The following is a 16,929-nucleotide window of genomic DNA, read 5'->3' as shown; positions in this document are numbered from 1 at the left end:
GGAAATAGAATAACAAAACATTTCAGCTTGTTTTGAGACGAGGTCCAACAGTACTAAACTTCATGGTATCGTGATACTCACTGTTTCTAAAATATCTGACATCAATAAGAACTGCGGTGCTCATTCCAGCTCCTGCAGAGTTTAGTCCCAGCCCCGCTCTAACACACCTGCCTGTGACTGACCCTCACAAAGCCCCGCCCCTTGGTTACTGTTGCTATACAAACTGTATTAGAGTTAAACGTGATCAGGCGGTAAAATAGAACGGAATTTATTTTTATGTAGGTTAGAATGAATTGTGACGTCGTTTAGTAGCCTATTTAAAGAAATCTCCCTTTTTCGTAAAGGAATTATTAAATCACACAGCAAAGCGATTAATAACTGCAAATCAGATCTGAGCCAAACACGTCTCACTATCAAATCAAATCAAATCAAATCAAATAAGAGAATCTGAAAGCAAATCACGTGATCACAGTGAACAAATCTGTTCTCAACGCGTTGCTGTGAAGTTTTTAAATTTACCTAGTTTTGACTTATTTTAAAGATGTATTTGGGAATTAGATCTGACACTTTGTTTAAACGTAAGTTTATCAATATTGAAGCATTTTAATGACCCTCTCGGTGTAGCCTACCACTCATCAACAACGTTTTACTGTATTTTTGGGATAAAAATCCTGAAAAAAATGCGTTTAAAACCATGCTAAAACACACTAATCCTCCAAAGACTGACATTAGACAACAACAAAAGCTTCAAAAAGTCCCTAAACCAAAAGTCCTTGCAAATAAATAAATAATAAGTAAATGGAAGCAATAAACTAAATAAAACATAGCTTATGTATAGTTATAAGCAGGGGAGAAGGGGTTAATTATTACAGTTTTTACTCCTGCAAATAGGCTATATATTTCTTAGCATAGGTTTATTTCATTATTAGTTTCTAAAGACAAATCTTAAAGTCTTAGCCACACACACACACACACACACACACACACACACACACACACACACACACACACACACACACACACACACACACACACACAAAGGATACTGAACATTATTATTGCACAGGAAAAATAAGCTACAGGTCACTGAGCACAAGTTGATTTTTTTTTTTTTTTTTTTTTCTGACAACATGCCCCAGCAGCAGACACATAAAGTGGGCAAATGTTGCCACAAAGGGAGCCTGCCACAATAAAGCAACTAAACAATTCATGCAACATCAAAATTACTAAAGATAACAAAAAAAACAAATATATGATTGCAATTATATAATTGTATAATTGTCATTAATAACTCAAAATGTAAAAATATAAAAAATTACTAATAATTAAAATTATTTTATTCCATTTAGTGTCATTAATTTCAGTGCTGTAATTATTAGTTAAGTCAGAAATTCAGCACAGTCACTTACAATTTAACTTATAATTTTGCATTTAAAAATTGGAGATTAATATATAAAAGCATACTAACATACTAAGATGCTGCAGTATTGCAGCCACTGATCTAATGTTTCTGTTGTAGAAAGGGAACAATTCCCCCATCCTGCACAAGAGGTCACTGGGTCACACAGTTTTCCAATTTTGTTACTGATAATTGTATTGTATTTGTATTGTCAACATTTTGCTACATCTCCTAATATTTTCCAGAATGATTTAAATCAACTAAATTTATACTGTGGGATATTTTGTCCCTCACACTGTGAGACTAACTGAGCTTACAGATCTTGACCCAGTTTCATGTCAGTTTCTCAGATCTGTTTCACTGGCCATTAAAATGCAGCTTGACGTATGGAAGAGTGAAAATAATCTGCGATTAATGTTTCAGCTGCCCTGCTGCCACAGAGAAAGTGCCAGAGCCACACACACTCGCACGCTTACTCTGGGCATGTCTAGAGGCCATGACAGATGTCCAAACAGTTTGAGAGAAAGTTGGCTCATTCTGAACAGACTTTGATTAGAATTCAACATAATCACACATTAAAATTCTCACAGAACACAAAAACACATGGGCACACATAGATTCCCACACATACACACATGCACGTGTGCACAAACTTGGCAAAAACATGTTTTTGTCACATCCTCAAATCATAAAAGCAGAGAATAAAATAAAATAAAGAATTATTACATTTGGTATTGTTATAGGTGTCCACATGTTTTACTAAAATTAAAATGTCCACACCTAATAAAAAAATATGTGAACACTTATATGCAGACTACATTTATTTGATAATTTTAACATGGTGTGTGTGTGTGTGTGTGTGTGTGTGTGTGTGTACAAGCGCAACCGTTGCCTGCAATTACAGATACTGGCCACAAGATGACGCGCGAGTAACGTAATAAAGATCCTTTGCTTTTCTGTTGAAGACTTTCAAAAGAGGGAAGAAAGTCTTCAACTATGATAAACCAAGTCCAGACGCTTCAGATTCTTCCAGAGTGTATGAGGACTTGTACAAATAATAATCTTCATAGACACGTTTCGCATTGGACCTTTAAAGTTCTCTCTGTGTGAATCAATCCGGTGAAAATCAGGGATGCACCTACATGTAAAAACTATTCATAAAGTAGTTTTTCTATTTATTTATTTTAATGTGAATACTTTTGCTAATGATCGTTGTTTAAATGCAATTGGCTAAAATGCTTATGTTTGGACTTGAGCGATAATTATAGCCTATAATATCAACATCTAGTGCATGCGTGCATGACTATATAATATAGGCCTAGACCTTCGTTTTTTCTGAAAAAAGCTATTGTTTGTTTGTATTGTATTGTCTATTGTTTATGATTATTTAACTCAGAACCGCTGCTGGAACAGTCTGGCTAGATCGGTTGAGTATAAAAATTTACTTTTAAAATGGATGTTTGTTTAAATAGATAGAATAAGTGCCAATTGTTTGGTTGTGAGTAGTCTGGCTTCTCTGTATGTTCTCATGAGGACTTTTCATTTGCATTTTACTTTTTGAACTTAATTAGGCTGCTTAATCACCGCGTAAACTAGGTCGAGTCGACGTCGTAGCGCATTAAATGAAAGCGGAACTTTATGTATTGAACGTCACACATGCATTAGAACTGCCCAAACTGATAAAACACACTCGTGATCAATAAATGCGCTAATTATGCGTCAAGGCTATTTGGGTTTTTCTAAGATGGTATTATTGGGATAAGCTATAGGCTACGTTCGTTAACGTTGACTAGTCGCTGATTATTGAAAGTACTGAGATCACACAGCTGTTTCCTCCACACACACGCACACACACAAAAAAATGAATATGAATGCGAATCTCTTTTATCTTGTGCAAAGCTTCGCATCGATCTTTCAGTCGGTTATTGACTTTGTAAAGCCTTCCGGTGCAGCATCGTGTTGGTCTTTCCGTGCTGTTAATGATCTGTTCTGTTTGGGTGCTTATTTATTCTACATTAACCATTTATTCTAAATGTAGTCCAAAGAATCAGTTTTAGCTGCATTGCGATTATTTTTTAGAATGAATGAACTCCAAAAATTGTATAAATAAAGCTAGCTGCTCTTTTCTTATTTTAATCCAGTATTTTAAGTTCACTGGGTATTTTCATTTTCTGTGAATTAGGTAAAAATGTGAGTGAGGTAAAGCAAGTAGGCCTACTTTCCTGCAGCGTTTATTTACAAGTCTAACCAACCAGAACCAGCTAATCAAGGTCTTCAGGGTTATTGAAAAGCTGCTCTAGGAAGGTACTCCAGATCTCCAGAAGAAATGCCTGAGAGGCAGGTCAGCTAAAACTTGTCTAAGTTAAAACCACACGAACAGAAGCAGGTGAGTGAGATTTTTTGGCAGGTTGTTAAGTTGAAGTATGTGTCAGATAAATCGGTAAGGTGTTGTCTGTGTCAAATCCATTGCAAATGCACATAAAATATGATTCATACTCAAGAAGAAGCGCAAGAATTCAAGTCCAGTCAGGTGAGTTAATATAAGACTTTGAGCAATATGCTTTATTGAACACCAGTAGTTTGCATGTAGGGTTATTTCATATACGTAGTTCAAAGCCTACAAGAAAAGATTGAATTTATATATTTATATATAACTTTTTTTACAAATGCAGTCAAGAGTTTGTGTTCTGGAACAACAGTGAGGAATGTCAGTTTCAGATGGTGTTCAAAGTTTAACATGCACAATATACAGTAACTAACAGGGAAAAGTTACCTGTAGTAATTTACAGTCTTAAACTGACCTCAAATTAGGCCTTGCCAGAAATGGAATGTGAGTCTTTTAATAAAAGATAGATAAAAGATTGCATTTTTAAAATCATTATTTAAACTAATTACATACAGACAAACTTTAAGCAAAATAACTTCTTCAATAACTTATAAAATGGTTGGTGTTCGCCAGGCAGTGAGAATGACGTGACTGGTTTGTACATACAGACAGACCGATGTACAGGGAAAGCTGAGGTCATAGGAAGTTATGCCAGTTATATAAATAAAAGCATATGGAATAAAAACCCTGGAACCCCGCCCCTAGTAGCCACGCCCTGAATGAGGCCCGCCCATCAGGGCTCGGATCAGGAAGTGGGAAAGCGGCCACTCCTGCGTCAGAGTCATTCTGTTTTCTCGATTTTGCCATCTTTTGTCGGTGCCTCTGTGGATTTGCGCAGTGTTTTGTCCGAGTTGGAGTTGATCTGGTTGGTGTCCGGCGATCCTGTGCTCTTATTGGCTGAGTGTTTCTCCAGGTAATTAAGCATTTCACTGAGAATGGTTTGAAAGGTGCTAAGAGCCGCGCAAATTGCCGGAGTACCGAATCCATGCGTGATCAGACTGAAAAAGATAATACAAATGGTGATTAATAACAATACTTGCTTTAGCATATTCACCTTATTAATAACTTGAATGTGCAAGACTTCCAGAGTCATTGGCTTCCAGTTATTTTAGCTGTACAAAAAACAGTCAGTTACGCTGGTTGTATCACATTGTTTTATTATTGTAATCAAAAATGCAAATATTTTACAATGTACTGCACTTTTGTTACTTATATCAACTAACACATTTTTGGTCTTATGGTTACTTTCGCATAAGGTGGATGTTTGCTCTATTTTTGCAAGCAGGTTTCGATTTTATACCTGAAGTGTGTTAGATGTCTCTGAATGTCCAAGTCCAGAATAGGTGTGGGTCTAGAGGAACCGAGCGGAGATCGATCCTGACTTAACAAATCCTGAAATTCCTTACAGATCTGCCTGCAGAGACACACAGCCATTCGAACAGTTACAAGGACGCATCTCCAAAATGCAAACCAAAGGAACATTCCTCATAATTAATGCATAGAGGAGATTTAATGAAATCTTAGTTTTCATATGTTATACGCATGCAAACACGTATCCTTTCCTCCAATCCTCAATAATGAAACCTCATTCTCTAAGGTGCATCTGTTTTTGAAGATAAGTTCTAATGCAGCCAGACTGGACTAGATAAATCAAATTTGGTGCATATAAAGGTTTCATTTAGGAATTTATTATTCAAGAGTTCAAATGTATATCCAATAAAGTGGTATGGATAAATTAATTTGGCTAAAAGTACTAAAGATTTGCTGTCTTACTTGGTGGCCAGCACCATTTTCTTGCGCGCGTTCTGTTCCTTTGGTTCCGTGTGCTGGCGGGCGAGATGCTCCCCGACCGCTTTGGTGGGAAACTCTGTCTCACAGGTGTAGCCAAAGTCCCGAGCCAGATGTAGCGCTTCCCCTACACACACAGAGGAGGAAGATGAGGGATGAATGAAGCCAGGAAATCAGTTCATTCTCTAAATACTGCCCAAAAAATTGCATAGATGTTGCATCAATCTGTCTCACGCCTTTCTAATACTTAAACTCTTCCCTTGAGTAATAGAGATTTTGTCTGTAGACTAAAAATATTTCAGACTTTTTCTTTTATGCCAGAACAGATTTGCTTCAATCTTAATAAGAGCTCATCCACAGCAAAGAAACTATACCAGATGCATCAATATCATGCTTACAACCTGTTGAATTGCAAAAATGCATTCAACAGGTCCTAAAAACTAGATATTAAATAAAATGTAATGAAAATGTAAACAAGTTGCTCACATTTTGCATCTTATTTTATCTCTTCTTCCTTTAAACAACTTCAACAAACTAAATTCATAAAATGAGTCATTGTACAAACATCCGGCATCAAATCAAGTCAGAATTCAATGTTAGAAACAAAAGCATGCATATGAAAACAACCATGAATTTAATAAGCAAGAGGCAGCATTATAAAAATAAAAAAAGCACAAATGACTCCATACCTTCCACTAAAGAGGTCAACAGCGTGACGTTTGCCGCTTTCCTGCGGCCTGCCGGGAGATTGAGTCCCAACCTGTCCAGTTTCTCCCTGAGGCACCGACCGCCGTTCTTTGACTTGGCCCTGACCCACACAGATGGAGAAAGTCCTTCAGCAACACACTTACATGCAATTCACATGTTGCAATTCATGTCCACTGAAGAGCATTTACAGCCCTTCTCACCTTGTGCTTTTTTTTTCCAAAGCACTTTTACATGAATAAACCTAAACACTCTAGAAACCTACATTTCCAATTGAGCACACGAGAACTGTAGCTGTGTGAAAACTAAAACGAGTCCTCACTTTTTTTCAAGTATTTAGGACTAAACAGGATCAAAATGCTTATTTTGCCCATGCGTCTGCTTCATTCAGGCTATAATGTGTATAAAGGGTAATCAAGTATTTATTCAACAACAAATATTCATTTTTTTCTTTATATAGACTGAATTTCTGAATGTTTTTCTGGCGGTTCTTTTGTTTCTGCAGGCATTAATGAACCTGAGCTTTTCCAGCATGTCTTGTCCTGTGTTTAAAATGAGTGAGTGAGTGAGTGAATGTGTGTGTGTTTCTCCTCTATTCTGGTTACTGGCCTCATTTCTGCTCTCCAGTCTGTGTACCTCATCAATAATGGAACCTCAGCTTCACTGTTCTCATTCCCTCTCTCTCTCTCTTTCTATCTCTCTCACACACACATTCAGCCACATTCTCTTCTTTATCTCTGGATTAAATGTCCAGGACTCCATGTCCCATCTCTTTTTCCTCTTTCTGTCTTGCATTTGATTTTGCAAATGAACTAAAAAAAATGTAAAAAGTACTTTTCTTCATTTTCATTACTTACATGAATTTATTTTGCTGTAATAATTGTAATACCTGAATCTGGAGTTAGCAAAAAACATGCATGAGAAAACTGAATGCAGCTAAACTTGTGCCAATAAACACTACAGCTGTGCTTCTCTTAGACTTCAGAATTGGATGCTGCCAGGTGTTTAATATCTAGTATTCCAAAATTCCAAACGTGTGCTTTCCAATTTATGAGTTTTGTATGTTTAAAGTGCATCTCTTACCTTCTTAATATCCCACCGAGTAGTGAAGCATTGAGACACTCTGGAGGAGAGAGGCGGCGTTTGACTTCAGCGATGGTGACTTTGTACTTTGAGGTAGAGCTGAGTAGAGAAAGTCTTCCTGGTACAGAGCAGAAAAGGTCTGTAGGGTTCACTACACACGTGCCACCTGTACACAACAACAAACGTCACGTCAAACCTTTGGAAATAACCCGCAATGGTGCTTGCATGTTCTGTTTGTGGCCACAAATGAGAAAATTACCCATATCCTTCAGAAATGGAATAAAAATTACAGTATATCAGATAATTTCAAAGAAATAAACTGATAGTGATTCATAATCATTCATAATGCTTTTTATTTTGCAACTACTTCAAAAAGCATGCATTGAAGCTGTACAGTTGTATATGAGTGGTTGACACGTAACATGTCAATGAACTTAAAATGTATATAAACTTATGCATATGCTTATGCATTGTAGGTAGTTTAAAGTTTTAAAACATTTTAATCAGCTTTTTGCCTTCTATAGTTAATTTTAATGAATTTTTAAAAAGTGAGCAGGCATGCATAAAAATGATTAAAATGCTACTAAAATGCAAATAATTTTAAGTATTTTATGCCAACTACCTGTATGATTAATTATGTTTCATACAGAAGTATTTTGCACATATAATTGCATATTAAGTTGTATGTGTTTATTTATTAGAACACTGTATGTCAAATCCAAACTATGCCTAGATCCATTTATGTTGCAAAGATCACAAGCTCAGCTAGAGCTGGTTCGGCTACCTTTTTTAGCCACGTGTGTGCATTTGTGTTTGAGTGTGAACGTGTGTGTTCCTGAAGGAGTTTTCTGGCTAGTGGGCCTCTAACCTGCTCCTCATCAGTCACCCTAAAGCGCTCTGACAAACCCAAGATCTCTGCTAGCATGCAAGTTCACTTCACATTAATTCCATCCAAAATGTTTTGATTCAAAGTAGTTTGTATTTTATGTTGCCAAGGGCAATTGAAAAAGAGCTATTGCCGGTAGTCTGGTCGCGCGCGCCGGGCCCAGAGGCGATAGCGGGTATTTAAGCGCGAGGGAGAGTAGCCCGAGGCAGCGCGCGAGCGATCACAAAGCGAATCAAGCGCTTTTTGCGAGTTTGCCACGAAAATTAAAGAAAAAAGACATAGGCCAAATGTCATTATGTTTCTATTTCAATTGTGGCGGTGGTGTGTGTTTACGCGCGCGCTTCACGCTCATCACCCAAAACACACACACACGCACGCGCTCATGAGCGAGCACGCGCACAGTGAGAGAAAGATGCAGTGTGTGTGTGCGCGCGCGTGTAAAGGCGGGGTGAGGCGCGATCAAATTCCTGAAAACTACGAGGGATAATCATGATTAAAAAACACAGAGACTTTTCTAAGTAGGATCCTCGTTTCTTGACTGATTTCTTTTGAAAAAGGTTATCTGAATATTCAAAGAAGCCAAAGCTGCAGTCAGTGTGAACAACATTAATATGATCTCCACTGAATTTGGAGCCGCGCTGCATTAACATATCAAAGCGTGCGCCCGAGGCGCGAGAAGCTATCGATACCGGAGCGCGAGGTAAAGCAATGATTATTGGTTGTGATGGCTGGAGCGGCGGAGCTCGCGGCTAAATCCTGCACACCATTAACTGGAAGTGATGGCGAGCCCAACACCTAGACAGAGTTTATTAAAAATTAAGCGCCCAAGACACCGCTCGCTTTATGGCAAACTCCACACGTGTGTCGATCCGCTGCTGCTTTGAAGAGACAGACAAAGATGCGACTGATATTAAGAAAATATTAAGAAACGTGGAACACGATTCGATTCATCCGCACAAGACTCGCGATTTTACAAAATACAGCGGCACACAGACAGAGAATACAGAAATTCTTCTGAGATCATCTTGAACAGCTCTCAGTGGAGAATATGTTTTTATCGGGGTTTGAACTTCTGAAAAAGATACAGTTCCTTAATTATGCAGTCTCGGACTAATTAATTAATACATTTTCTCAGAATTGCGACGTCAGCTAGAAAGATAATAGTAAACATGTTATGAGACAAGTAATACACATTTTAAAAGAAACAACAACGTCTAGGACAACAAAACCATCAACAACAACAATAATACATTTTAAACAACAAAAGATTTGTTTTCAGAAAAATAGCATAAATAATAGCCTACGTAAAAGATCATATGAATTTGCAGCTTTTTGCCCGGGAAAAAAAAAATAAAAAAATGGTTGCATCCAATATATAAATACAATATGCATTTAATTAAGCTAAATTCATTGAAATTTTTCCTGCCGATACTGAAACGTTTATTATTTTTGTTGCATTTGTTATTTATCTTTTTTGTCAGTAACAGTAATAATTTAACAAACATTGAAAGCAGTGGGCCTGTTAATAGACATTCACATGAATCCAATACCATTTGAAAGGAAAGCCAAAATGTAAAAATATTACAAATAAATTATTTCCTTAAATTTTAAGTAAAATATTAGCATTACTGTTGTCGGTATAAAACATTTTTTTGGGGGGGGGATTCTTAAATGAATAAAACCAACGTGATTTTAGTATCATTACATTACGTAGGCTATTAAATAATAATTTAATTTATTATTAATTTAGAGAGCAGTACGTAGGCTATTAAATAATAATTTAATTTATTATTAATTTAATAATAATAATAATAATAATAATAATAATAATAATAATAAAACGGTGTAAACGGCTATTTATTTATTTTTGGTATTTATTTTTTTCTCCTGTAATTATAAAATAAGAATTCAAATCATAGTTAACAGACAAGACTGACGTGAAAATATAATTATAAATAAATAAAAATTAAAAACACCTTATAAAATAAATTAAATGAGTGTGTGCTTCTCTTGCTTTGTTTATATGTGTGTGTGTGTTGTGACCTTACCTCTTCGAATCACTCCACCTTGTCCATTTAACACGAGTCCGCATTGCGCGTCTACAGATCCCTAGACACACATACATATCATATATATGAACTTCATAATAATAAACTAATCTAAAACATGATGATCAGTATTTAGGTTTTGAAGAGGACTGTGTGATAAATTAAACAGGCCACGTGGTTACAGGTAGCTAAGTTGCAATCTGTTACATTAACGGAACCTGTTACATTATGATGTCAAACCAACAGATTATTTTACTTTCTCTTATCCGTGATGTCATCAGCCAAAGGAACACTAGATCGCATCAAAAGAAAAGAGTTAATCCTTCTCACAAGCCACGACCAGTCTGGAGGCCAAGTCAGACACAGAGTCTAAAAAAAGCACACATAGCCTATTTCACCCACACACGCTCACATACTGACGTGCTCTTATAACCCTTTAACAAACTCATGCTCTACTTTTCTTTCCCCCGCAGTTAAAGTGATTATAAAATCAATATACAAACCCGTCGGATCAGGCATAAATTACGCGTGTGCGTGTTAAAGGTGCGGCAGCTTCTATTGTTCCGCGTGCCAAATCTGTTTAGCGGCTCAAAGATGCGCTTGTGCGCACGAGACTGACCGCATCTGTTCCGCGGCATTCTCCGAGCGCACGGTTTTATTCAGCACCAAAGAAAGGTCCAAAACCTTTTCACGGGACGTATGTGTTGTTTTCTGTGTTTTTGTGTCTGTTCTCCTGTGGGCCTTTTTTTGTGTGCGTGTGCAGAATGTTCCTGAACACGCGACAGCAATACCAAAATGAATCTTCACCATTTTTGTTAAAACCACATCTTAACTTTGTAATAGTGTATATTATTTGATCACTTTTGTGAAGCTACTATTCAAACATTTTCAATATTGCAAAACTGCTTCTGTGCTAACATAGCTTTATGAATATTGTCTGACAAAATGTTAATGCAAAATAAAATAATAATTATACTGCTGATTTTATTGTGTCCGTGTTATTTAAATATGCCCTGTAAAACACTATGAGCAAATAAAAAAGTAATTATGCAACAATTATTTTTTTTAATTATTAGTCAAAACAATAAAAAGAAATGTACTTAACATTTTATATTAGTACCGTATTCCATGATCTAATCTTTTGTAGATTTGTTTTATTCTGTTATTTCTATAAATTAGATTACGTATGTTATAATTTATATACTATTAAAATTAGAATTCCCTTTCTATGCAATGAAGTAAAAATCTAAAATATAATCTGCTAGCTAGAATATTTTCTTTCAAAAACAATATATTTTATATTTTCAACTTTACTGTCGCACTAAAGGATTAAAAGAATTGTATATTTTTTATTTTAAATTATTCTTGACTCACCGGTTAAACTTGAGCTGTTTCAGATGTCTGTGCATAAATAACCAGTTGATTGACATTAAGTCCTAAATTGGATAAACTACGGTGCTCTACTGCGGAGGATTTGCCTTTTGTTCGCACCTTTTCAAGCCCTTAATCCGCCTTTTAACGGAGGAAAAAGAAACAGCGGCTTTACAGCAGCGAGGCCCGACATACGCGCAGCCGAATTCAGACTTCTCAATATTCACTATATTAAATATGTAAAATCCGCCAGTTATATCAATTGAAAAGATGGAGCTTCCAAAGTTTCAAAATATAGCTTTAAAAAGTCTTATTTCACATGTTGTGGGAAATAATGCATTTCTGCAAATCGGACTGTTTTTTTTTTTCACTGTGATTTTTTTCAGTGTTTATCAGTTTATTTTAATAAGCTATTTCGAAATATTAATGTAGGCCTATTATCCGTTATTAAATTAATTTGTGCGAAAACTGTGATCGCTCGGCCTCGAGTTTTCTCTTTCAGTCTCTCCTGATGTCTCAGATTTTTTGTCGAAGCCCTCGGGCAATCATTTCTTCTGTTCGGGCAGTGAAAGTGACTATACAACATCCCTGAAGGCGTCACCTTCTCTGCAGCCTGCGTGCGTGTGAGACGGTGGTGACACGTTGAGTGTGTGTATTTTGTGCTTGAACGGTAGAAAAGCCGGTGAGGTGTACCTGTAGGTCATCGGCTCCCGTTGACGGCAGCCCCAGACCCGCCCCGGGCAGCAGTCTTTGCTCGGGGTGCATGCCGTACTGAGAGCCGTGGCTCATGATTGACAGGTCATGCCTACGGTACGCGTCCAAGCAGCCCAGTTCCCGCCGCTGCTCGTCCAGGCACGAGGACTTGAGCGCACGGGCGTTGTGAAGGTTGATGAAGTCCGCCGGCTCGCCGTGATGGAGCTGCTGGTAATACTGCTGCGAGTGATGGAGAGAGTTTAACGAGTACGCGTCCGGGTTCACGGCCGGGTGGCTGTGCTGGAACTCGTAGTGGAAGGACTGGTGGTGTAAGGGCGTGTACTGGTTCGTGGGAAAATACGGGGAGGCAAATTCGGTTCCGGTAGCTGGGTATGTAAGCGGAGACGATGAAGAGTAAGCGACAGACGAGTTGGCCACAGATTCCAAGCATCCGAGTTGCATCAAACGGTAGCTGTTTGATCCGTCGTGACGTATCTGTGCGGGGAAAAAAGAGAAAAATATGAGGGATGTCATTTACACGCGCTCGCAGCGATCCGCGCGCATTTCTCAAGCAGCGGAAACTCAAACCTTCCCCAAACACACAAACACACACACAGCAGCTCAAAGTGTCTTTAGAAAAGTACCTGACGGCGATGTCATCTCTCCGTGCCTGGGAGGGAGTGCGTGAAACACACTGCAAACTGCTCCACGAGCTCACAGCGTTGCTTCCCTCCCTCACTTGTCTATCATTTGCCACGGAGTGTATTATTTGATTATATTATTATTACTACATCCGTGCAAACGCCATTAAAAGCCGTTTCTACGCCCGTTTCACTGCAGGTAAGCACAAGGCACGAGAGTCTGCACTGATAATTTTTATTATGTATAAAAAAGAACGAGCAAATGGTTCCAATCACAGTAGAGACTTTTACATGAACTCCATATTCGCCACGAAAAAAAACAAATAGTAAAATGCATTTTCACTAGAAAATAACACACGGTATTTATTCTCGCCTTGCAACAAACTTCCCTCAGAAGTCTTGACTTATATTTCCCTGTGCTAAGTGATCCTAATTTCACTCCATGCGATGCAACGCAAAATTAAATGAAATTTAGATATTTGTGAGGTGATAAGAAATGAATTTAAATACCTCCGCGTCGTGCACCAGTCCCGGAAATGTGGCTGACATTCTCGCGATCCAATAACCCGATTTCCTCGCGCTGCTGGACGAAAGAAAGAAAAAAAATCCCCAAAATAGCGCGTGAAAATGAAATGTCGCCTCGCGCGGTCGGTAAAAGCGGCTGAAATGCCTCCCCTCTGCACAAAGCGCTCCCTGGCTCGGATTTTGTACTTGCTGGGTATTTCTCCGGCTGATGTCGTAGGTCCCTTGGTAATATAGAAGTTTTGAAAATTAAGCATCAGCATTGAGGAAAGGGAGGACAATAGAGAGAGCAGCCTCATCCCTGGAGACACGGAATAAATATTGTATCTTCGCCTAATAAGGAACCAAGTACGCTTTCAACATTTTTGATGATTTTTGTGGACTTTTCTTTAAGGTCGTTTGTGCTTTCTTTAGCAGGGCCAGTTTTATTTCTCTGGTTTCCTCGCGGCTTTACCATTTACCTGCTTTTTTGGATTTTTTTCAGCAGCACGTAAGTTTTACTGAGTGCATTGTGTCACTGTAATTTGGATTGCACGATTAAACGTTTTGTTTTGTTATTTCACTGTGGTCTTAATCTGTTTTTATCAAATATTTTAATTTCTGTTTAACTGAATGAAAGACACTTGCATGAAAGCAAAATTAATTGCAGATATAGCAGAACGAATATTTACCTTTTATATCATCACAAAATGCTTTTAAAAAATATATAATCGAACTCGTTTGGAAATAATGTTGCACAAAAACATTAAACAGCAGAAGAATATTAAATCTACGAATTATTTAAACACTGTTTTAATGCAATGGAATACAAATAGCCTATTTATACTACTGTATCATCAGTTGTACCTATACAATAATTAGACCACATTATTTTTAAATTAAATTAGCCTGTTTTAGATACTGTAATAACCGGTACTGTGCGGTCACTTTTGATTCAGTTTAATTCTCCTACAGCCAATCCAGTCAACATTTTTTTTCCTGTTCTATTCTGTTCACCGCTGTAACCAAACGGGACAGTGACGATCTGACCCATGCTGGAAGTGTTTTGTGCACGTTTAGGATGATAAGTGGGGCGCGCGTGGGGGGTCATCGCTCCTATCAGCCTGTCGGTCAAATTAAGAGCCACACAGGTGCATGAAAAGACACGGACACCCGTTTTACCCATCTAAATGTCCTTAATATTAATAGCTATATATATTTTTCATATAAAAATGAAACGTGTAATAACGCTTAACAGTTTATGAGTAAGACTTTTTGGCTCATGTGCAAATGTGTGTGTGTGTGTGTGTGTGTGTGTGTTTAAGTGAGCCTTGTTCTCAGTGTTTCTGAATGTCTCCTCCCTCCCCAGCAGCAAAATACTCGAGTCTTTGGGTTTTTGTGTCTACGAGAGCTTTGGAAGTTTTTATGTGTTTAAAAAGATGATGCTCTCCTTATTTAACCCAAATTACCGCCATTACCGCGGGCTCGCGCCCTCGTGCATGAGAAGGGCGGACTGAGACGCCTCGAGCGCCCGGTGTCTCCTCTCACAAACATACACTTATACTGACGTATTCCGCTTCATAAATGTTTTACTCGCAAAACAACGTGAGAAAAGGGAAGCCTCATTTTATTTTCATTTAATGGGCGAGCAAAAACGGCTGATGTTATTTTAAGTAGACATTATTGAGCAGGTCTACACCATTGGCTATTTCTCTCTCTGTTTCTCTAGCAAACGAAACAGAAAGGAATGGAAATTTAATATATGATTCATGAAGACCCAATACCACCAGGATGAATTCAGATGAACATAACACAATGTAGGCTAATCAGCTAAGCTAATAAAACCATAGCGAATATAGGCTAGCCAACAAATGGTTCGTAAACTCAATGTTGAATATCAAAAACAGAATAATAGAATACAAAAACGAGCTGGTTGTTGTGCCATAAATGCACTTTCAAGGTCTCGAGGTGACTGTGGAAATGAATCGCCCAGCAGGAGGCTCTTATGAAATAACACGGTCTGGTTTCAGATATATATCAAGGCCTCCAGGCAGACTGTAAATTACACGATGTGAGCGCGAGAGAACCCGTCCTCTCACGTGAGGGATTAGAAGATTTCGCTTGTGTAGTCTGCGAGAGCTCGCGGGATTGAGCGAAGCACCAGTTGCACGGTAGACGGTCTTAATAGGGCTTAACGCGCAAAGCAGCGGATGCACATATGCACGCTATACCGGTCAGTGCTCGAGTCCATCTGTTCGGTCTGGGTGCTCCTCGAGATGCTTCCACCACGTAAATCCGCCACCAATCCATGGAACATTACAAATAAAAATAACAGATGCAAAATGAAACTTTAGAGGAGGTGTCCATCCCAGTATAGTTTGGCCCAGAGTTGACTGTAATTGATTTAACATTGGATTAAAAGCGTCGCAAACTGTGACTGGCAGCTGGCTGCCACCAGATCATAAGAACTGTCATTTGGGGCAGCAACAATCATAAACTAAGACAAATATGCTGGTGACTCTTAAAACATGAATTAATTTGTAACCATGTCAACATGTAAAATCGAAATGCTTTGACCGACACTCAAACATTTCTAACAAAGCTTATAATAAAGACAAAGAAAACACTGGCAGAAACAAGTGATTTTGTAAATAATTTATCCAACTTAACAGTCATATTTCAATTTTACAATGGCTAATTTATGAGCAGTTCAGCTAGTTAGGACGGTCTTATCAGAAAATGATCGTTCAAAAGTCATATTCAACCACATTTGTTTATAAGCCTTGCTGATTAAAAAAACAGACTTTCTTAAATAAAAAACTGTCGCTCTCAAAAAGTTTACCAGAGCGGTGCTTTTTCTTTTTATCTAAAGTTTGGCATCAGTGATCGAACATCTAAAATCATTACTGCTAAAATACAGTGTGAATCTAAAAATATAGGACAGTGATAGAGAAAATAAAACCGTTTTAATATAAATTGAGTTTTATATAATGGTTGTCTTACATAGTGTAGTGGCCTATCTGAGAAGTGGCCAAATCGAGTTCATCTAAATGAGGATGTGTGAGTGAAGCTCAATATGGTGTCGCGTCCGTTAAGTAACGGCTCTCTAGACTGTAAAACACGGAATAAGGTGTTTAGGCCTACGAGATAATCATAATTACAAAGTATGAGCAGTCCTCATCGATGTGACCTACATTTACCACACACACACACACACACACACACACAGGCAGTATTTTATATGCTAATGGGGGGGAGGGGCGCAGCGTCAGTTACAGCGCGTGGTGTTTGGCTTAGTTAATGAAGTGCACTAAATTAATTTTCTCTCTGTTGGGAGAAACGAAATATTTGGCCAGTTTCATTAGATGTTTAAAAGGGCGAAAAGAAACATATGACGCAAATCTCACTCAATTTATGGCATGAAAAGT

The 16,929-nt window shown here is 37.9% G+C and overlaps 1 protein-coding gene across 1 annotated transcript; it reads right to left on the bottom strand.

The window, feature by feature from the left end:
* Positions 1-3,933: 3,933 nt before the first annotated feature.
* LOC109066753 (transcription factor AP-2-delta-like) lies at positions 3,934-14,060 on the bottom strand. The gene is given in 9 exon segments (XM_042778276.1): positions 3,934-4,783; positions 5,086-5,199; positions 5,559-5,700; positions 6,263-6,381; positions 7,362-7,527; positions 10,296-10,356; positions 12,360-12,854; positions 13,511-13,657; positions 13,660-14,060. Coding segments are annotated over 9 exon segments (1,623 nt in total). The 5' UTR covers positions 13,822-14,060; the 3' UTR covers positions 3,934-4,566.
* Positions 14,061-16,929: the final 2,869 nt, after the last annotated feature.

This window comes from Cyprinus carpio, chromosome A20 (assembly GCF_018340385.1).
Source record: "Cyprinus carpio isolate SPL01 chromosome A20, ASM1834038v1, whole genome shotgun sequence".
Taxonomy (NCBI): Eukaryota; Metazoa; Chordata; class Actinopteri; order Cypriniformes; family Cyprinidae; genus Cyprinus; species Cyprinus carpio.
The sequence above is the reverse complement of the archived record's forward strand: the minus strand, read 5'-3'. Positions and strand labels throughout refer to the sequence as shown.